A 23,222-nucleotide genomic window follows, 5' to 3' on the forward strand; every position below is an offset into this window, starting at 1 on the left:
TGAATGAACTGAAGGTTGGGGAGGGGGAGGAAAGAGAAGGGCGGTATGAAAATCCAGGCATGTCAGGTGAATAGAAAAGTACACAGGTTGGTATGTCACACCTAACAAGTGGTGGGCAGCTGGAAGGGGATACAGAAGGAAGGAAGGGATGATAATGTGATGCATCCAATTCAAAGGGGGAGGAAAGGAAAGGCAGGAAAAGGAGGTGGTGGTAATAGTTTAGCTGTGCTTGCTACTCCGAGGTGGTTATGAATATGGAGTTGAGAAGGTATTTCAAGCAAAAGCATCGTAATTGGGATGTTGTATTGTATGGAAGCTCACTCGATCCCAAAACCCCAACTCCTGCACTGATGGGTAGTGCCTACAGGTCAGCTGGGTCAGCTCTATGTCTTACAAGAGATTTTCAGTTATTAACAGCACTCTTCAAAAAACAGAGAGCCTAGACAGCATGTTCAAGCTCAGTCCCTTTGAGGAAACATTCACTTCCGGTTACTCTCCCAATATGGAGCTTTGAGTCCCAAGGCCCCAGAAATCGGCATCAGTTACCTACATGGTAGTGTTCAAGTGCAACAGAGAATTACATCCAAACTCAAACAGCATCGACTGGTGAGTGTATGGAAACATGCTTGGGATATGCGGTGACTTCTACATGGCAAACCAGCAGGATGGGGCACATTGTAGAACCCATTCCAATCTGCTTTCTCCCTGGCCCTAGGGGTCAATTAAAAAAAAAGGCCCATCTCAGGGCAGGTTGGTGGGAGGAGTCCCATCTCATTCACTGTGGTTCTGATAGGAAGCTGCCAATCTTTGAGCGAGTGTTTGTTTTCACCTTCATTTTCTTTAGTTTCAAACTGAATAAAAGAGCGATAGAAAAGCAAACCAACTTTAGTTATAGTAGAACAGTTAGGAGCAATGATGGACTCAATGACCCATCTCTTTGGCGATCAGAGACACAGGTATTTTAACACGGTCTGTTAAAAGTAGTTAACCAATAGGGAGCAGCGTCAGCATTCATCCAACTCTCAAAGCAGTCTTAAATTTTCCAATAGCTTCTAAATGACAGCTGAGAGGTTTCCAGCCTTACAAGTCTAGAAGCCCTGGGGCAGATATCAATAGAATGAAAAGCAGGCAGGTTCTGGAAAGGCAGGTGGTGAAAACGAAAAACTGACCCCAATCTCTGAGATTACACAGGACAGATGACACTATGCATGACTTTAGGGAGTTAATAGCTGGCTTGCTTTTGACAAGTTTCCCTGACTACATGAACCAGTACAAAGAGAGCATTATAGCACTTCCGTAATGAAGGGATGGGGGGAAACCACACACAAACACACAAACCTTGAAACAAGCCACTAGGATCTATAAATCAGGGGTTAAAGGCCACTGCGTGCAGTCAGGCAACAAACCAGCTCTAAAAGGAAAATTAGTTCAGGCATTTGCATGAATATTTGCATTGCAAAGTCATCCCTCAGCAAAATCCTTTCAAGGACGATGACAACTATGACACAGAAGGGGCCAAGGGGAGGGCTTTGCAGTGTTTGGTGGGGGTGGAATATTCTGAAGTGAACACCAGGCAGAGTTTTGTTCCCAAGGCAACACAAGCCATGGGAGCATTTTAAACAAGCTTCAGTTATCGCCTCGTGCTGCAGTTACTATACGCTTGGCATCCAGTAGCAAACCAGTTTTCGAACAAACGCACATGTGAAAGAGTCGAATAGGGATGCCAAGTATCTCCCCACACAAAAGAAAAAAGCCACTGGTTAGAAGTCAGCGCACCTCCCGTCTCAAATCAGTGTTAAAGGACACATACCATCCACTGCAGCATTCTCACCTCGTAGTGCATAATGCCACCCGGTCACCACCAGACAACGCTGTGGAGATCCTCCAGGTCCAGCAGTGCCTTGTTCAATCTCAACAGCTCTTGTAAGTAGTTTCATTACCCGCAACTCCCAAGCTGTGCCATATAGCAAGCAAACAGGTGGTATGTGCCAGGATGCAGTACAGCAGCCAAGAGTGTATTGGGCACTGCAGCCCCTATGCTTCAGGAGGCAATGCCAATGGACCTATTTGACATGGGGTGGGGTGAGCAGACCTGGGCTTTTGCAGTAGCACTTACCCTTTCATTAAACAGAAACTGTGCCAGAGCCCAACTATTGAGAAAACAGTTAAGAATTTGCAAGATTTACAATGCAAAGAATCTCAGAAAATGTAGACATTCAGAGCTTGCTAATTTTCCCTCGGACTAAGCGACGAAGGCTCAGTCCCAACCTCAGCAAAATTAATCTCATGATATGGCATTCACGAGGTTCACTGGGGCATGCAGTTGTCTTGTAAAAAAAAAACCCACAAGATTAAAACAAAAAGCACAGCCAGGGAAGTGGCCAGGGCCCCACAGATTCAGACACTTCTTGTGGAAACGAACACATCTTTAAAAAGAAAAAAAAGTGGCATCGGCACCTACTCAAAACCATGAAACGTCACCATCCCGCCCTTTGAGTGCAGTGCACATTTCAACGAAACCACATTCAGTTGGGAGGAGGGTGGAAGGGAGGTGCTCAGTCCCACCTGAAGCAATTTGGATCAGGATTGCTGACAAAATCGTCTTGAAGAAGACAGACTTTACAGCATTAATTTTCACCTCCTGCTCACAATTAGTTGGCTCAGGGTTGTTTTTTTTGGAGGGGGGGTGGGGGTGGGTGAGTCCTCAATAATCTGTGAAGCAGATTTTGTCACTACCTGCACTTTGACCCAAGAGCTTGGGCACTTTATTGAAATGGACAGAAGAGAGTGTTAAAATTCTGGTCTTGCACGAGCTGAAATCTCATGGTTCCACAGTGCAGTTCTGTGCAGTGGGGACTTCCATCTTGAATCATGCTCTTGTCTGAATATAACGAAGCGGCTAGGTTAGCTTGTTTAAAACACAGAGCATGCTGGGAGGAGAAAGACACACAAGGACAAGTTGGAACATTAAAAGTAGATTCTTGGGAATTCTGCTTCACACAATATTTTACCAGAAAAATATACTATAAAGTTTCATGTTTTCTTCATCTTCGTGAAAAGTTACTGAATCAAATCGTGACCCCAGTCTTTTGTCATACATAACCTTAATGCTACATGAAGCGGCTGGACCACGGGACAGCCCTGGACCAGTAATGAGTTTCCTTGCAAGAAGGATCTCTGTAGTGTTGTGTTTAGGGGCAGGTTGGAAGGGAGGGAAGGAAGGAGGGGGAAAAGGAGGTGTTGAAAAGTGCTCTAGTACTTCCGATAGGGCTTCTGAAAGTCACCAGTGTTGAGTCTGGGGCGCGGCAGGTCGCCAAACATCTCAGTGCCATCCGTCACGCTCATGGCCAAGGCTCTCATGCTGGCAGCAATCTTGTCCAAATCTGGTGAAGGCAACTGGAGATAAAGAGTCAGACTGTTGGCGGCACATCAAGTTAGGTCACAAGAGACACCTGCAATACAGTAAACAGCACAGCCAGGGTCCTTAGGGAGACCAAGCAATCAAACTCTAGCACCTTGACCCAAAACGTCAGCCCTGCTTTCTTTCCAGATCTGCGGAGTGTCTACTAGATGCTTTCCTCCGTAGCTTTATTTCAGATTTCCAGCATTTTGCTCTTTGCTGCAGTACAGCCCAGCTCATGTCATGTCTCCCCATGGACTGCTCAATGGAAAGGCTTGAGTGCGGGAAAGGCAGAGGGAACAAGGGCAATTTATGAACATGCATTAATACTGTGGTTTTAACTTAGTAAAACGTCCCGAGGTGCTTCACAGAGGCACTGGGAAGGCACAGTGGTATTATCACTGAACTAGTATTCCAGAGATGCAGGATATCTGGGGACCTGGGTTCGAATCCACCCATCTGGTGAAATTTGAATCCAATAAAAATTTGGAATTAAAAGTCTAATGGGGGCCACAAAACCATTGCCAGATTGTCATAAAAACCCATCTAGTTCACTCACATCCTTTAGGGAAGGAAATCTGCCGTCCTAACCTGGTCTGGCCTATATGTGACTCCAGACCCACAGCAATGTGGTTGACTCTTAAATGCCCTCTGAACTAGGGCAATTAAGGACAGGCAATAAATGTTGACCCAGCCAATGATGTCTACATCCCATTAACAATTTTTTTTTTAAAAATTCAGATAAAATTTGGGGAAATATTAGGACAGGTGACCAAAAGCTTGGTCAAAGTTAAGCCTCTAGGAGCATCTTAAAAGGGCAGAGAGGTTTAGTGAGGAATTTCCAAACCTCAGGCCCCAGGCAGCTGAAGGGCAGTTGCCAAAGGTGGAGCGATGGAAATCAGGGGTGTGACAGAGGCCAGAACTGGAGGAGTGCAGAGATCCGAGGATTGTTTGGCTTGAGGTGGGTTACAGCAATGTGGAGGCGGTCCAAAAAAAAATAAAACCCACCAAATTTCTCCCTGGTTGAAAAAGATCAATTCTTACTGAGGTGCAGTTCCACAGATGTCAGAATCACCCTGGTACCCTGTCCCAAGTGGCCATGTATGACAGACTAGAGACAACAGCTCACAATCCTTTAGCACCAAAACCAAGCTAAATCCAGTTTGATGTCTACACTTTCCAGCAGGGGCTACTAGACAATCACAACCTTTAGCTCAGAAACTGAGCTTATTACAGTGTCTCTACTGATACCACAGTTGAGGGAAGGCAACTCGGCACAGATCAAGAATTGAGCTTGGAACCCTCTGGCCTACGTGTCTCAGTACAAGTTGGATCAGAAAGTTTCAGCCTCATCCTACAATTCCTGATGTAACCAGATAACTGCCTTATGCAAAAAGACAGAAGCACCCAGACCACTCAGAGGCGTGTGTTGTAGTTAAAATCAGAAGATATCCTTGGATGAAAACCCTTCTTCCTAGACCAGAGCTCAGGGTAAGAACATTTTTAAAATAGGAAGAGGAAGAAGTCACTCAGCCCCTTAGCTTGTTCTGGAATTGCATTAGTTGATGGTTGATCTACATCTTAACTCCAGCCTTCTGTCTTGGTTCTGGAAACGATGCACTTTTGCTGCAAGGTGCAGGACAAATTCTACCAGCAGTGCCTCTATTGTAGAACACCAGCAATCAATAGAATTAAGGGGCCAAATTCTACCCCACTCCACCTTGCTATTACCTAACCCAGATGTTCCATTCTCTGCCCTTCTTCAGCTCTGAACCAATACATGGGATAACCAATCTCAAATTAGCAAAAATAAAATTCAGCTGTACTGTGAAATTTTGTTTAATGAAGGAATTAAGGGGCTAGTTTAGAACAAACCCATTTAGAGGCCAAGATTCAGAAACATAAGAAATAGGAGGAATAGACCATACAGTCAGTTGAGCCTGCTCCGCTATTCAATATCATCATGGCTAACCTTGGGCTTCAACTCCATTTTCCCGCCTGCTCCTCATATCCCCTAATTCCCTGAACGACCAACTATTTATCTATCCCAGCATTAATTGTATTCAACGATGGAATGCCCACAACCCTCTGGGGATAGAGAATTCCAAAGATCCACAACCCTTTGAGTGAAGTAGTTTCTCCTCATCTCTGTCCTAAACAATCAGCCCCTTATCCTCAGACCATTCCCCTGTGTTTTTGTTTCCACTGGTCAGGGAATCTATCTCACAATATCTACCCTATCAAAACTTTTCAGAATTTTGTAGGTTTCAATGAGATCGCCTCTCATTTTTCTAAACTCCAGAGAATATAAGCCCAATTGCCCTTCACCCTAGGGCAACCCCCTCATACTGAGGACCAATTTAGTGAACCTTTGCAGTACCACATCCAATGCATGTCTTTCCTTTCTCAAAATGTGGAAACCAAAACTGCATATAGTACTCCAGGTGTGGTCTCGCCAAAACCTTGTACAACTGTAGCAAGACTTCTTAATTCTTGTATTCCAATCCCCTTGCAATAAAGGTCAACATGCCACTTGCCTTCCGAATTGCTTAATGCAACACTTAGGGAGTTTCTTATTAAAAAGGGGGAGGGCGAGAAGAGAGGGGAGATTCTATAGTGGCAAATCTCTTCCAGAGAATATCCTTGTAAACCTTCTGAGAGGCACTGTAAGTCAAGTGAACACAGGAACAGGATTACCATCCCTCCACTGATGGCAGCCTCCCTCTCTATATGCAAGACCTTACTGCTATAGTAGATGTTTGATAGATAGCTCTTTGAACTATAACCATTTCTGGCATACCATTCCAATGGTTAACCGGGTAACTGCGAAGAGCAGCAGTCTGGGATATTCACACACAACTGACTGGTTCAAGCAGTCAGTGGGTTAACTTTCTTATTCTAGATCAATAACCACTTTGCAGGTGGTTGGAGATAACGTCTTGGGTTGGGGGTGTACAGTGTTGCAGGGACGACTCCACTTCAACAAACAGAAGCATGATAAATCTGCAAGGTTATCCTCATCACCAAAGCTTCAAGTGGGCTTGGCTTAATTAAGCAAGAGCTCAACTGCAGTGATTCCAGATATTTGCCAGAAGTTATCCTTCTGCCAGTTGGGAAAGTTACAATGTTGAACTGGAGCAAAGATTCAACCACTTCCACTTGGGTGATTTCATGTCAACATTTGAAAGGAGACCGGGAGCCGAGGAGCTTCCCCATCCACTCCTGGGAAGTGGGTATCACTGGCAAGGCTGGCATTTGTTGCCCAACCCCAGTTTGATATGACAGAGGGGCTTACTGGATCACTTCAGGTGGCAGTCAAGGGTCAACTACATTGGCATGGAACTGGAATCTCAGGGTCTGACTGGGTAAAGATGGCAGATTTCCTTCCCGAAAGAACAGTATTAAAAGTCCAATTGGTTCACCAGCCTGGCACCTTCAATGTCGCTTGTACTGTTACCAGTTTTCAAATTCTAGATTTAAAAAAAATATATAAACTCTCCAACTACCATGGTGGGATTTGAACTCTCAATCCCTGGATTACTAGTGCAGCAACATAACCACTACACATCGGTTCCCCATTAGACACAAAGATAATTCTGGAGTGAATGCACCTTACCCGTTCTTCATTATCTCCATCAGGAAGCTTCTTTGGCTTCAGATCTTTGAAGCCCCAAATGGGGACAGACACAGGAAGGGACTTGGCATACTGGTGACACCTTGCTTGGGGTAAGGTTTGTGGACGGACAGGAAGTTCCTCACTCAAACTGCCATCTGTAGGGCACAGGCAGAAGAGAAAAAACAATCCCATCAGCCCCACCCAGTTCACACTGGAACATCACAAAGCTGGAATTCAAAACACTGCGCTGTTAATGCAATAACCAGGGTTTCCCGAAGTGTAAGCTACGACCCACACAGTGGGGTCGAGACACAAAATTGGGGTCACGAGCTCCGAGTCAGCAATGGCTGCCGTGGAGCTCCAACCAAGTGTTAACGACTATGAGGCCCCTTTAAATCCTTGTGCTTTTTCTTTAAAATGGTGGACGCGATCCAGCTGACTGATTTTCGAGGCCTGACTTCTGCTCCAAAGAAGCCAGTGGAAAGGGTAGGTGCTTTTTATTTTAAAACTTGAAGCTTAAACAACCCCTTTGCTGTCACACTTCTCCATAGCAACATAGGAGCAGTAGGCCATTCAGCCTGTCAAGCCTGCTGCACCATTCAAACAGATCATGGCTGATCACCTGCCTCTACACCATTTTCCCCCACCATCCCCATAACCCTTGATGTCATTATTATCTAGAAATCTATTGATTTCTGTCTTGAACATATAAAGATTCACCACCCTCTGACTGAAGAAATTCCTCCTCAATTCAGTCTTAAATGGCCTTCCCATTATTCTGAGACTGGGTCCCCTGGTTCTAGACGCACCAGCCAGGATAAACATCCTATCCACATCTACCCTGTCAAGCCCTGTAAGAATTTTCTAAGTTGCAATGAGATCACCTCCCATTCTTCAAAACTCTAGAGAATACAGGCCTAGTTTCCCCAATCTCTCCTCATAAAACAATCTCCTTCCATGGTCAGTATATCCTTCCTTAGGTAAGGAGACCAAAAATGTACACAATACTCCAGGTGTGGTCTCCCAAGGCTCCATACAATTGTAGCAAGACATCGTCACTCCTGTAGTCAAACCCTCTTGCAATGAAGGCCATCATGTCATATGCATTCCTAATTGCTTGTTGCACCTGCAAGCTAGCTTTTCTTTTTATTCATTCATGGGATATGGCCATCGCTGGCTGGGCCAGCATTTATTGCCCATCCCTAATTGCCCTTAAGGTGGCCATGGTGAGTTGCCTTCTTGAACTACTTCAATCCATGTGGTGTAGGTACACCCACAATGCTGTTAGGGAGGGAGTTCCAGGGTTTTGACCCAGCGACAGTGAAGGAAAAGTGATATATTTCCAAGTCAGGATGGTGAGTGGCTTGGAGGGGAACGATACCACCTGGAAGTTCCCATGTGACTGCTATCCTTGTCCTTCTAAGTGGTAGCAGTCATGGGTTTGGAAGGTGCTGTCTAAGAGCCTTGGCGAGTTCCTGAAATGCATCTTGTAGATGGTACACACTGTTGCCACTGTACGTCAGTGGTGGAGGGAGTGAATATTTGTGGAGGCAATGCTAATCAAGAGGACTGCTCTGTCCTGGGTGGTGTCAAGCTTCTTGAGTGTTGCTGGAGCTGCACTCATCCAGGCAAGTGGACAGTATTTCATCACACTCCTGACTTGTGGGGACAGGTTTTGGGGAGTCAGGTGGCAAATTACTGGCCATGGATTCCGAGCCTCTGACCTGCTCTTGTAGCCACAGTATTTATATGGACAGTCCAGTTCGGTTTCTGGTCTCCCCAGGATGTTTTAGTGACTCATGACGAAGGACATCCAGGTCGTTTTGGACATCAACACTTCCTAACCTATCACCTTTTAAGAAACAGTGTCTCTGTTTTTTTCTACTAAAGTGGACAACTTCACACCTATTCACATTATAATGCAGTTCCGCTATTTCAGAAGGCCAGTGAGTCTCACGTCAGTGGTAGGGAAACTATTGGAGAAAGTTCTGAAGGAGAGTATCTATCTCCACTTGGAGAGGCAAGGTTTGATCAGGGATAGTCAGAGGCAAGCAGTGGCTTTGTCAGCTGGAGGTCATGCCTAACAAATTTGACTGAATTTTTTGAGGAGGGGACCAGTTGTATAGATGAGGGGTAGTGCAGTTGATGTAGTTTATATGGATTTCAGAAAAGCCTTTGACAAGGTCCCGCATGGGAGACTTATAAAGAAGGCAAATGCACATGGGATACAGGATAATTTGATAAGGTGGATTCAAAATTGGCTTAGATGTAGGAGACAGAGAGTGATGACAAAAGGAAGCTTTAGTGACTGGAAGCCAGTGCTCAGTGGCGTACCACAGGGATCTGTGTTGGGTCCCCTATTATTTGTCATTTATATAAACGACATAGATGACTATGTGGTGGGTAGGATTAGTAAGTTTACGGATGACACAAAGATTGGCCGGGTGCTTAACAGTGCGGTTGAGTGTCTTGGGCTACAGGAAGATATAGACAGGATGGTCAAATGGGCAGATAAGTGGCAGATGGAGTTTAACCATGAAAAGTGTGAGGTAATACACTTTGGAAGGAGAAATTTGACAAGGAAGTATTCAATGAATGGCATGATACTAGGAAGTTCCAAGGAACAAAGGGACCTTGGCGTGTGTGTTCATAGATCTCTGAAGGGAGAGGGGCATGTTAGTGGGGTGGTGAAAAAGGCACATGGGACACTTGCCTTTATCAATCGAGGCATAGATTACAAAAGTAGAGAGGTCATGTTGGAGTTGTATAGAACCTTGGTGAGGCCACAGCTGGAGTACTGTGTGCAGTTCTGGTTGCCACATTATAGGAAGGATGTGATTGCACTGGAGGGGGTGCAGAGGAGATTCACCAGGATGTTGCCTGGGATGAAACATTTAAGTTATGAAGACAGGTTCCATAGACTTGGGTTGTTTTCGTTGGAGCAGAAAAGACTGAGGGGCAACCTGTTCAAGGTGTACAAGATTATGAGGGGCATGGACAGGGTGGATATGGAGTAGATGTTCCCCTTAATTGAAGGGGAAGTCACAAGGGGGCATAAGTTCAAGGTGAGGGGCAGGAGGTTTAGGGGGGATGTGAGGAAAAACTTTTTTACCCAGAGGGTGGTGACAGTCTGGAGTGCGCTGCCTGGGAAGGTGATGGAGGCGGGTTGCCTCACATCCTTTAAAATGTACCTGGATGAGTACTTGGCACGTCATAACATTCAAGGCTATGGGCCAAGTGCTGGTAAATGGGATTAGGTAGGTAAGTCAGGTGTTTCTCACGTGTTGGTGCAGACTCGATGGGCCAAAGGGCCTCTTCTGAACTGTGATTATGTTCCATCTGCCAGGATCTTGCCCACTCACTTAGCCTATCCAAATCCCCTTGAAACCTCCTTGCATCCTCCTCACAATTTACATTCCTACTAGTTGTGTGTCATCAGCAAATTTGGAACTAATACGTTGATCCACATTCAAATCATTTATATATAGACTGTGAACAGTCCACATGCTCCCACTACTTGTACAGCTCCCCCCTGCCCTGCTCTCACAGCTCCCCCCACCAGCTGGTGCTCACCCCCAGGGTCACGGTAATTTTCAAACCTCAAAAATGGGGTCACAGTGGGAAAAAGTTTGGGAAGCCCTGTATTAACCAGTCTTTCATGTGCAGTCACCCATCCAGCCTCTGGGTGGCCCCAAGCCACAACCTAGTCAACACACTCCTGCCAACACAATGTTATCAGTAACTTGCTCTACCCCATGAAACGACAAAATGTAAACCGTAATCCACTCAGATTGAAGACTTTGGCACAAGGCTTCACAATCCTTTTGGCTCTGCGTCTCCACCTTCTCCTCCTTTCAGGCTGGATCAAAATAAAACCCAACTCCACTCTAATCCATCCTACAAAATGAGTGCCTTCCCCAAGAGAAGCAAGTGGCCTTGTTCATTCAGATTTTCGCACAAAGTGCAATTTCTGTTTAACAGGAGTGACTACATTTCAAAAGTACCTCATTCTTCCAAAAGGTTTTACAGCCGATGGCCAAGGAAGGTGCTATAAAAGTGCAAGCCTTACTTTGTTTCCCCCCTCAACCTGCATTAGTAACGCAAGAGATTTGTATACACCTGAAAGTGGCACTTTATCACAAATTGTCAGTCAGAATAAACTCCAACTCCTTCCCACCTGTGCAGCCTCTAAGTTCTACAGTGGTCCAGACCCTACATACTTACCATCTGTGCTCTCTCCATCTAGGTCAGATTCAAAGAAGGGCTCACAGTCCTGACTGGTTGATTCCTCGTCCATTGTAAACATGACTGGAAGAAGTGAGAAAAAGGAAGAGGAACAAATCGCAGTTAACCATTTATTGCAAAGTCTGGTAGGTCACACTTCAAAATTTGTACCCAACACCAAATTGGGAAGCGTTGGGGGGAGGAGGAAGAGAGCGGGGATTAGGACTGTGGAAGAGGAATGCAACAAAATGAAGGAAGATATTAATAAACTTCTAGAATGGGCAGGCAATTGGCAAATGCAGTCAAAAAAATAGGTCAATGCGGGATGTGGCACAGGTGAACAGGAAGAATGAGGAGGCCACAGGCTCCTTAGGAAGTAAGAATCAAAATGGGGTAGCAGACCAGTGGGATCTAGGGGTACAGATATACAAATCACCAGAAGGTATTACAGATTAGTAAGGCCATAAACAACATTGCTTTGTTTGCTTTTCTTATTTCTAGAGGGAAAGAATTGAAAATCAGGGAAATTATATTAATCACAGAATGGGCACAGCACAGGTGACCACCATTTGGCCCATCATGCCTGCACTGGCTCTCCGAAGGAACAACTCACCTGGTGTCACTCCCCATAGCCCTGCACATCTAACTTTGCAGATAATAATCCAATTCTCTCAAATGTTTCAATTGAACTTGCCTCCAACACATTCTTAACCAGATTCCAGATCCCAACCACTAGCTGTATGAAAAAGTTCTATGTCCCCATTGCTTTTGTCAATCAGTATAAATCTGTGCCCTCAGTTTCTCAAGAATTCCAACAATAGGAACTGTTTTTCCCCCCATTTACTCTGTCTAGACCTCTCATGATTTTAGATACCTCTATCAAAGCTCCTCTCACCCTACTCTTCTCCAGGGAAGAGAGTCCCAACCTCACCAATCTTCTAAATAACTGAAGTCCTCACACCTGGAAATATTTTCATGAATCTTCTCTGCACTCTCTCCATTGCCTTCGCATCTTTCTTAAAACATCACGCCCACACTGGACACAACACTCCAGCTGCGGTTGAAAAGTACAATTCTATTTTGTTTATTAAGCAATTCTGTGAAAACGTTATACTTGTATGGATTAGTAATCAGTAACGGAATCAAGAGTAATGGGGAAAAGGCAGGAAAGTGGAGTTGAGGATTATCAGAGCATCCTTGATCTCATTGAATGGCGGAGCAGACTCGATGGGCCGAATGGCCTACTTCTGCTCCTACATCTTATGGTAAAACATTCCAAAGGCCTGTCTCGGGAGCATTATAAAATAAAATTTCGCACTGAGCCACATAAGGAGATATTCAGACCAATGACCAAAAGCTTGGTTAAAGAGGTTGATTTTATAGGAGTTTCTTAAAAAAAAAGGGACAGACAGCGAGGTGGAAAGGTTCAGTGAGTGAATCCAACTGCCTTAGTGCCTCGGTGGTTGAAGGTTTGACTGCCGAGAGTGGCACAATGAAAATCAGGGATGCACAAGAGATCAGAATTGGAGGAGCACAGAGATACAAGGAAGTTGAAGGGCTACAGGAGATTACACAGATGGGGGTGGGGGTTGAGACCAGAGGGATTTGGAAGTGTTAAAAATGAAGGCGTTGCCGGAATGAAAGCCAAATGAGGCGATGACAGAAAGGAACTTGGAGCAGGTTAGGGGACGGACAGCAGATTTCTGCATACAGAGGTAGTTGCTGGAGTGTTTTCCAGGAGGGAGGACTAACGAGGTGGCATATAGAAAAAATTTTATTGAAAACTCGAAAGGAAGGTGGCAGGGTTAAAGTGTCCTTCACAATCACAGGTTACCCACACAGGGTAACACACAGTGAGCAAGCCAACCGATTTTAATGCGACTAAACTTACACTCTCCTGCTAATGAAATCTTCTGTGGTCAGATTTTGTTTTTCCAGTATAAACACATGTAACAGCCCAGCAGATAAGCTAGAGGGCTAAACATCCCCACCAAGTTAGTAGAGACTGAGTTCTATTCATGTAGGACTACCCACGGACAGACTACCAACTCCTGTCTAGATGTGCAAGTCTAGCTGGGTTCTCTGCACTGCTCCAGTAAACCCATACTCAATGGATTCTTCAGGACTTGCTCTTTTGGGCAACCACTGCTCCATATTCAGAAACCCCTTGTGAGTTATTTTTGAGAACCCAAACTGAGCCAGTAAGGCATCTACAATAAGTAGCTCAAAGTTGAAGATATGAACCTTGAGCAATGGCTGCCCGACTCTCTACCACTCTGCAGTGCCAGCTGGGGCTCAGGAACAGCCTTCTCCTGGAACACATGATCTAGGCTGACACTCCAGTGCAGTACCAAGGGGCATGCTGCAGTGTCGGGAGAATGCTGTCTTTTGGATTACATCAAGGTTCCAACTGCCCTCTCAGGTGGTCTGTTTCCATGACACTACTCGAGGAGGAGCAGGAGAATTTCCCCTGGTGCCCTGGCCAATATTTATCCCCCAACCGACCTCAATAAAATAGATCATTTTGTCTTTGATGTTTGTTGGAGCTTGCTGTGTATAAATTGTTGTAATCTAGGAAATACCACAGCCAAAGAACTTACATCCAATTAATTGCTTATTAAAGTAAGCATTTTGGAATGTCATGAGGTTTTGGAATATCATGAAGTTGTGAAAGACACTCTCTTAACACAAGTTATTTCTCTAATGCAGACATGATCTGTATTGAGCTCTGGGACATGACTGGGGTAAATATTCCGCCTCTAGCCAACAGTTATCACTCCAAATCTCAGCTCCTTTAGCTACGTGCCGAGCATCTGTCTTTGGCCAAATAAAAAGGACCCACACTGTACAACTTGCCTCCTAGATTGATTTACATTGTATACCAAGTGCAGGGGACAGAGTGGAGAAAGACTGAAGCTTAAGCAGTAGGCGATTAAGGAAGATATTTTTAGTCTGCAAGCTGGATACTTGGATGTAATCCTAAAGGAGACGCGGGGAGGTCATGTTTATCCAGACAAAGTGCCTGTCTGTAAATCTGACCCAGTTGTGCCAGTGTAATGGTATGCAAGTTAAAGTGGTCTATTCCTGATTAGGAGCTCTTCTCAGTCTTGTGAAAGATGATCCAGTGTTAGGCAGTTTACATCACGTCTCACACTAGGGAAATCCAATTCACTATGGACAGGGATTCAGGCAGTTTACTCCAAGACTGGAAACAAAGTGGACAGACTGGCTCCATGGATCTCTTACTATGCTGACACTGGAGATCTACAGTGTGTGCACACATTCAAGCAGCGTGACACTATTTCCCTTCTTGGGGATTTATTTTCTGAATGGGAACCTGAATCGAATCTCAATTCAAACAGTGATTGACAGGTTTAACGCAGGGAATGCCCACTCTGCAACACTTGGTGCTGCACCAGAAAAGAAAAATAAAAGGTGGATTGCTAAACTGAAGATGAAAAACTGAAAAAAAAAAGACAGGAGGAAAGAAATGGGGAGTGGGAGCAGAGGGATTGTGCTGCAAAGGGGCCAATGCAGACAAGATGGGTCAAATGGCCTCTTTCTGTCCTGTACTGCTCTATTACGGTCCTGCAAAGGCACAGCAGGACAAGTGATGTAAAGCCAGTGAATCACATTTCACCAGCAGCTTGTGTTCTAACATGGAAAAACGGCAACAAAAAAAAAATCACAAAACAATTATACATGAAGAAAACCATTGGGTCCATCTTAATGGGACTATCCAGAAAGATCCTACGTTGTTCTCACCACTGCTTCCAATTGTTTCTGGAAATGATTCCAGGGTTTTCATCTCTATAATTATGCCTGAAGCCCAATCCATGTGGTAAAGTTTTTGCGCAAAATATTTCTTCCCAAAGTTATTGCTAAATTTAGCCTTTACTGCATTGATCCTTTTTCCAACTGTCATGATTCAACACAACATTCTGGGTTTACTTTTCCCATCCTCTCAACTATACTGTATACCTCTCAAGGTGCCTGCTTCCAGGAGAGAAAGCTATTTACATAGTGTAGTAAAACACCCCAAGATGTTTCACAGGAGCAAATCAAACAAAATTTGGCAGGGAGACACACTAAGAGATTATTGCGTTGGACGACCAAAAGCTTGGTTAAAGAGGCAGGTCATAAAAAACGAGGGGGCTGAGGGATCCGGGAGGGAATTCCAAAGCTTAAAGCCTTGGGCCCTCCTTATCTCCGTAACGTCCTCCAGCCCCACAACTCTCCGACATCTAAGCAGTCCCCCAATTCCAGCTTTTGGCACATCCCGGTTTTCTTTGCTCCACCTTTGGCAGTTGTGTCTTCAGCTGTCTCGGCCCCAAGCTCTGCAATCCCCTCCGTAAGCCTCTCCCCCTCTCTAATATGTCCCTTAAAACCTACCTCTGCGATCAACATCTGTCCTTGTGTGGCTCAGTGTCAAATTTTGTTTGATAAGACTCCTGTGAAGTGTCTACATGTTAAAAAGTGCTATGCAAACGCAAGCTGCTGCAGTTGTCTAAATTTTGGTGCCCAGAGGTTCATCACTGCTGAAGTGGAAATTAGAGACAATTATACAGTGCTGAACATTGAAAGCACGTTTTCTTCCCTTTACCTGAAGGATCGTTTAAGCTACATCTGTCCACTTCCCTCTCAGTTTCAGAAGCCATCCTCTCATCGGTTTCTGCTACTTCAGGGCCACATTCTGTCGTGGGTTCCGGTTCCACTAGGCTCCGATCGGCAGCGGTAAAGCCACCCTTACCATAAATGGAAGGGTAGCTCTTGGAGAAGGCATCCTCGGGAGTATCCGGGTCCTGCCCTGCAGCTTTCCCGTTGTCACGCGTTGGGATCACACTGCTGGCATAGGCTGAAGTCTTGTGGAAAACCGCAATGTCATCCAGGTACTGCTTGGTGGCATCCGAAAGAGCCCCTGTCCCGTGGACCGCGTACGCGAGGTTCGATTGCAGCTTGGGCCGGTAAGCCGTAAGGAGGACAACGTCATTGCCTGTCTGTTTGCGGTACTTCTCCATGGCACAGACTAGAGAATCCCAGCTCTCTCGGTGGTTGTCAACCATGTCAGTCATCATTCTAGACGTGTAGCTGCCTGTGTTTTTGGAGTGGGGGGTTGGGGGGGAGATTGGAAAACAAAAAGTTAGCACACATCACTAGAATCATAGAATGGTTACAACACAGCAAGAGCCTGTCATGTCTGTCATAGAAACAAAAAGTTTGTGCCAGGCCAACTTCTATGACTAGATCTCAGCTGTATTAGGGTGCTTTAGAGTCAGGGTACCACAATTAAAGGAAGGATGTCAAGGCCTCAGAGACTGCAGAAGAGATTTACAAGAATGGCACCTTGGGTTGAAGGACTTGACTTACGTGGATAGTCTAGAGACGCTGCTAGAGTTGGCCTTCATTACTCTCAGGAGAACAAGAGGAAAACTGTTAGATAGGCTATAGTTTCTCCTTGTTTACTCTGTTTCCAGTGGGAGAGTCAGTAACCAGAAGACATAAATTTACCATATCCCTCCAACCACAACCCTAAAAACAGAGCCACACCCAGATGTTCTGACTTAACTAGACACACTTTCAACAGGTCAGGTACAAATTTAAGATCCTTTCGTACAGTGAAACAGGTTCGTTTTGGGGGTTAACATCACTCAAGTTGAGAGCAGCAGTTTTATTAAATGATTTAATTCAACACTAATGCCAAAGTTTTAAAAAAAACAACACACAGTAGGCAATTGGGACTTGTAGGCTCCTTGAACAAAAGATTACTTATACAAGTCTGGGAACAAACTTGCAGTCAGCCAGTGGGATCGAGTTACAGCAGGCTATGGGATCAGATGCAGCAATTTAAAGGCTGTGGAAGATTTGGGAGCTGCTGACTTATGTCTTTTTTCAGTTTTTGCCATTGATAAACAACCTTTCGCAACCTGGAAGAGTGAAAGGGAAAGACAACTTCCCATTTCTAAAGCACCTTTCAGGGCCTCAAAACATCCCAAAGCGCTTTACAGCCAATGGAGTACTTGGACTGCAGTCACTGTTATAAACTCCCACAAACAGCAATGTGATAATGACCAGATAGTCTGGTTTTTAAGTGCTGACGGTTGAGAGATAAAATTGGTCAGGACACTGGGGAGAACTCTCCCGCTCTTCTTTGAAGAATACGGCAGCATCTTTCATGTCAAACTGAGAGGGCAGACAGAATTTCTGTTTAATGCCTCATCAAAAGACAGCACCTTCTGACCCTGCAGCTCAGCAGGGAGTGTTAATCTGCACTTTGTGCTCAAGTCTCTGGAGTGGGACTGAACCCACAACCTTCTGACCCAAGAGGCAAGAGTGCAAACCACTGAGCCATAGATGACAAGAAGGTTCCTGCTTTACCCTCCTAGCCAACCAGCAGTTAGGTGCCCCTCCATCTAATATAACCAGAGCCCATCCTTTTAGGAACACTATGGCACTCTTCAAACAAATTAAGCAAGGGTCTTCATCACACCAAATGCACAGATGGATTGGGCTGCCACCACCACAACAATTTGTACTTAGATAGCACTTTGAACATAGTTTGATCTTTGTTCTGCGAAACATGCAGTCCTTCTAGTGCAAAGATCCGTTGGTGAATGAGTGTTGCAAATGGCACATTCCAAGATCCCGGACTATGTGCTGAGGGTTGCACTAAAACATGGGGAAGCCGCTGCAAAGGTTACTGTTTAAGAGACCAAACGCAGACTGGGTGACCGCTTTGCAGAACACCTTCAGTCTGTCCGCAAACATTACCCAGACCTCCCTGTCCCTTGCCAATTCAACACTCCACCCTGCTCTCATGCCCACATGTCCATCCTTGGCCTGCTGCATTGTTCCAGTGAAGCTCAACGCAAACTTGAGGAACTGCAGCTCATCTTCTGACTAGGCACTTTACAGCCTTCCGGACTGAATATTGAGTTCAACAATTTTAGATCATGAACTCTCTCCTCCAACCCCACCCCCTTTCCGATCCTCCCCCCCTTTTTTTCAATAATTTATATAGATTTCTTTTCCCACCTATTTCCATTATTTTTAAATGTATTTCCATCCACTGTTTTATCTCTACCTTTTAGCCTTTTTCGATTCCTTCACCTCACCCCACCCCGACTAGGGCTATCTGTACCTTGCTTGTCCTGCTTTCTATCCTTAATTAGCACATTCCTTAGATAATATCACCACCTTCAACACCTCTTTGTCCTTTTGTCTGTGACATCTTTTGGTTATCTCCACCTATCACTGGCCCTCTATCCAGCTCTACTTGTCCCACCCCCCTTAAACCAGCTTACATTTCACCTCTCTTCTATTTTTACTTAGTTCTGTTGAAGGGTCATTCGGACTCGAAACGTTAACTGTGTCCCTCTCCACAGATGCTGCCAGACCTGCTGAGTTTTTCCAGGTATTTTTGTTTATGTTTTGGATTTCCAGCATCCGCAGTTTTTTGCTTTTAGCATTGTTTAAGGCTCCCCTGCCATAACACACAGAGGGGCCAGAACCCAAGTAAAACTCTTCAGGCTGTATGTTTGACATGGAATGAATTGCAAATATGAGCTGTAAGTGTAGTGAGGCACCTCAGAGCGCCACATACTGTATTGAAAGAAACTGATGCCATTTACACATTAATACAAAGTCAACTTTGAACTGTCAAGTGATGTACTTAAGTTTTATGATTAAAGTATATTTTTTGGGGGAAAAAAAAGTAGCAAAACATCCAAAAGGTCCTCCTTAGCAATGATAAAATTAGACATCAAGCCACATAAAAGGTGATATCAGGCCAGATGATCAGAAACTTGATCAAAGCAGTGGGTTAAAAGAGGAGAGAGAGGTAGTGAGGCACAGAGTTTTAGGGAAAGAAATCCCAGAGCTTAGGGCCAAGTAACTGAAGGCATGGCCACCAATGGCGTGGCGATGAAAATCAAAGGACTTCCCCACCCCCCCCCCGCCAAGGGACTTGACAGGAGCAATATCAGACAAAAATTTATCAAGCCACACAAGGAACCAAAAACTTAGTCAAAGCACTGAGGAGTGGAATAGGTGGAGCACTTCAGGGGGGCATTTCAGAGCTTAGAGCCCAGGCAGTTGAAGTTACAACCACCAATGGTGAGTCAAGGAAGTGAGGGATTCACAAGAAGCCAGAATTGGAGGAGGGCAAGAAGTCAATGGTTAGAAACCATAGAAAATTTACGACACAGAAAGAGGCAATTCAGCCCATTGTGTCTGCGCTGGCTGAAAATAACTAGCCGCCCGTTCTAAACCCGCCTTCCAGCACCCGGTCTGTGGCCTTGCAGGTTACAGCACTTCAGGTGCAGATCCAGGTAACTTTTAAATGAGTTGAGGGTTTCTGCCTCAACCACCAATCCAGGCAGCGAATCCCAGACACCTACCACCCTCTGGGTGAAAAATCTTCTCCTCATGTCCCCTCTAATCCTTCCACCAATCATCTTAAATCTACGCCCTGTGATAATTAACCCCGCAGCTGGGGGAAAACAGGTCTTCCCTGTCAACCCTATCCAGGCCCCTCAATTTCGTAGACCTCAATTGGGTCACGCCTCAGCCCCCTCTGTTCCAAGGAAAACAATCCCAGCCTATTCAATTTGTCCTCATTACTGCAATTTTCCAGCCCAGGCAACATTCTTGTAAATCTCCTCTGTACTCTCTATAGAGTAATTATGTCCTCCCTGTAAGGTGGTGTCCAGAATTGTATGCAAAAATCCAGCTGTGGTCTAACCAGTGTTTTATACAGTTCCATCATTACATCCCTGCTTTTGTGTTCTATACCTCATCCAGTAAAGGAAAGTATTCCATATGCTTCTTTTACCATCTTATCTACTTGTTCTACCATCTTCAGTAACCTGTGGACATGCACTCCAAGATGTTTCACTTCCTCTACTCCTTTTAATAGCCTCCCATTTATTGAACATTCCCTTGCTATGTTTGATTTATTTTTGATACGAACAGAAGAACGAGAGTTGTAAACCTGGAGGACAGAATCATTAGAAACTGCATTTTATCCCCACCCCCCCCTACACCCACCACCATCCAAGCAGATTGAAGCCAGGGGGATTTAGGAAGGGGCTGTGGCGGGTAACTCTGCCACAAATGGTGAGACAAAGGAAGCGGTTAACTATGTGGTCAACTCCAGAACCAGTTCACAGCATTCTCCACTCCTGTTGACATGTTAGCTGTGGCTCAGTTGGTCTTGCCACTGAGTCAGAAAGTTATGGGTTCAAACACCCACTCAAGGACTCGAGCACAAAAATCCAATGCAGTACCGAAGGTGTGCTGCACTGTCAGAGGTACCATTTTTCAAATGAGACATTAAACTGAGGCCTTCCTCAGTTCGACAAAAAAAGATCCCATGGCCACTTTTTCAAAGAAGGGCAGGTATATTACCCCCGGTGTCCTGGCCAATAAGTAAACATTTCCAAAAAAAAACAGAATATCTGGTCATTATCACTTTGCTGTTTGTGGGATCTTGCTGTGCACAATTGGCTAATACATTTCCTTACATTACAACAACTACACTTCAAAATAGCACCTTATTGGCTGTGAAGTACATTGGAGCATCCGGCTGTCATTAAAGGCACCACATAAATACCAGTCTCTCTTTTTAACTAACACGTCAAACACCTATCACATCTCTGGTCTCCTTCATATTCCAACCCACCCTTTTAGCTCATCATTGATGGTCAAGTCTACATCACAGAATTGTTACATGCAGGAGGCCATTCAGCCCCTCATGTCTGCACCGGAACTCCAAACGAGTATTATAATTTGCTGCTCATTCGGAGAGCCAGTGCAGGCACGATGGGCCAAATGGCCTCCTTTTGCACTGTAACATGAGCCATGGTCTTACTCTCCAGGCTTTCCTGCCTAAATGTATTTTAAAGACAGACCAAGCAAGTTTTCTAGTTATTTTTCCAAATCTTCCTTAATTCCCAAAAGTATAATCAACCCCAGCGTTGAATATACACAATGACTGAGCATCCACAGCCCTCTAGGGTTGAGAATTCTGTTGCCTCCTAACTGGAGACTGAAGTGAGAACTTCAGAGCTTTGTACACTCGGAATCTTACAGCACAGAAACAGGCTATTTGTCCCAATTGGTCTCTACCATTGTTTATGCTTCACACCAGCCTCCTCCAGCCCCAGTTCATGAAACCTCACCAGTGCATGGATATTCATCAGACCTTACAGGAGACAGCTATTCAGCCCATCACACCTGTGTTGGCTCTTTGAAAGAATATCCAATTACTTTCCCCAAAGTCCACATACAAGTATCAGGCATCAGCCTCTGATTCCTGTCCTCTTAACTGGTCCCACATGTTATACTACCCACAGGTTGGTTTCAAGCAGCAGTCATTATCTTTGTGTAGAGGAAGATCATCTCTCCAGGGGTGTATACTTGCACCACATTGTCCTTTTGGAGTCAACATCCTCAAACCCTTAACACAGCACCAGTTGCAAAACAAAATGGCAGCACAGTTTGTTTGGCAGAGGTGGGAGGAGAGAAAAAGTCAAAAAGGACCATTTAGGAATAGTCACACAAAAACAAAAATAGCTGGAAAAACTCAGCAGGTCTGACAGCCTTTGTGGAGAGGAGCAGAGTTAACATTGAGTCTAAAACTTAGAATTTAGAAATAGTCATTTGGCAGTACAGAACTTGAGTATTGCTGAAAGAAAGGAGACACGTTGAAGCTTTTCATCTTGCACTCATCAGGACACTTGCAAGAATATCAATATAGAGGGAAAACAAGACAAAAAGCTTTGAAGTGTCTCCTTTATTTCAGCAATTCTATTTAGAAAGCAAAGATGCCCCTCTCAGATTTCAATGCATTCACTCCTCAACCACAATCCAAGAGTAATTATTGAGTGAGTTTTTTTTTAAATATATAAAATTCATCTACATAACCACCCGAAGACATAAGATGCTTCCAAATAGTATACCACAGGACAAAGCTGTATTCGTATATGCTAACCTTAACTTAGCGGGTGGCCCCGGTTGCAGGTTTTAAGTCTCAAGTCAGAGACTTTGAGTGCACAATCTTGGTTAACACTCCCTTTGCAGTACAGAGCGAGTGGAGTGCTGCACTGTTGATGATGCTTCTTTCAGGCAAATGTTAAGCCAAGGCTGTCCTCTCAAGTGGATGTAAAATATCCCACAATATTCTTCTGAAAGAAAGAGTTCTCTCTAGTGTTCTGGTCATTACTTATCCTTCAACCAACATCACTAAAACAGATTACCCGATCAGTAGTACTGTTTGTGGTAGCTTGTTATGCAGTAATTTACTGCTCAGTTTCCTACATCGCAACAGTGACTACACTTCAAAGTGCTTTATCAGTTATAAAAGATAACTTTCATTTTTGTGGTGGCTTTCAGGTTATTTTTACTTATAGAAGCTTCAACAGTTCCAGACACCAGGGGAACTTCCCCCTAATAGGGCGACAAAATATTTTACATCCTCTGTGTGGTGGACAGGGCCTCAGTTTAACATCTCAGACAGAAAACAGCACCTACAGTGAAGTACTGCCTTAGGGCTACACTGAAGTTACTGCATAGATCTTGTGCTCAAGCTCGAGAGTAAGGATTATATAGCATCTTTCAAGACATCCAAAAAGCACCTTGCAGCCAATGAAAAAATTTTGAACTGTCCACAAGCTCGAGAGTAAAGATGAGAAATATTTGCAATTATATAGCATCTTTCAAGACATCCAAAAAGCACCTTACAGCCAAAGGAAAAATTTTAAACTGTAGCTACTTTTGTAACGTAGGGAAACAGCAGCCAATTTGCACACAGCAAGCTCCCACAAACGGCAATGTTATAACTATCTGATTTTTTTTTTGAGATATTGGCCAGGGCACCAGTAATAACTTGCCTGCCATTCTTCGAAATAGCCCCACAGGATGTTTTACACCCACCTGAGAGGGCAGACAGGGTCTTAGTTAACATCTCATCCAAAAAAGACTGCT

At 44.6% G+C, this 23,222-nt stretch overlaps 1 protein-coding gene across 2 annotated transcripts in view; it reads right to left on the minus strand.

Moving 5' to 3' along the window:
- Positions 1-866: 866 nt before the first annotated feature.
- The window catches only part of akt1s1 (AKT1 substrate 1 (proline-rich)), a 22,964-nt gene continuing 608 nt past the window's right edge, over positions 867-23,222 (minus strand). Inside the window, exons 2-5 of one of the 2 annotated variants that reach the window (XM_041177854.1) lie at positions 15,844-16,332; positions 11,241-11,324; positions 7,017-7,171; positions 867-3,396 (exon numbers count right to left, since the gene is read on the minus strand). In XM_041177854.1, coding sequence (XP_041033788.1) covers positions 3,253-3,396; positions 7,017-7,171; positions 11,241-11,324; positions 15,844-16,315 — 855 coding nt within the window. In that variant the 5' untranslated portion in view covers positions 16,316-16,332 and the 3' untranslated portion in view covers positions 867-3,252. Of the gene's footprint in view, positions 3,453-7,016; positions 7,172-11,240; positions 11,325-15,843; positions 16,333-23,222 lie in introns of both variants that reach the window. The other variant, XM_041177855.1, reaches the window with a different exon arrangement.

The sequence above is a fragment of the Carcharodon carcharias genome, chromosome 31 (genome assembly GCF_017639515.1).
Source record: "Carcharodon carcharias isolate sCarCar2 chromosome 31, sCarCar2.pri, whole genome shotgun sequence".
NCBI classification, from domain to species: domain Eukaryota; kingdom Metazoa; phylum Chordata; class Chondrichthyes; order Lamniformes; family Lamnidae; genus Carcharodon; species Carcharodon carcharias.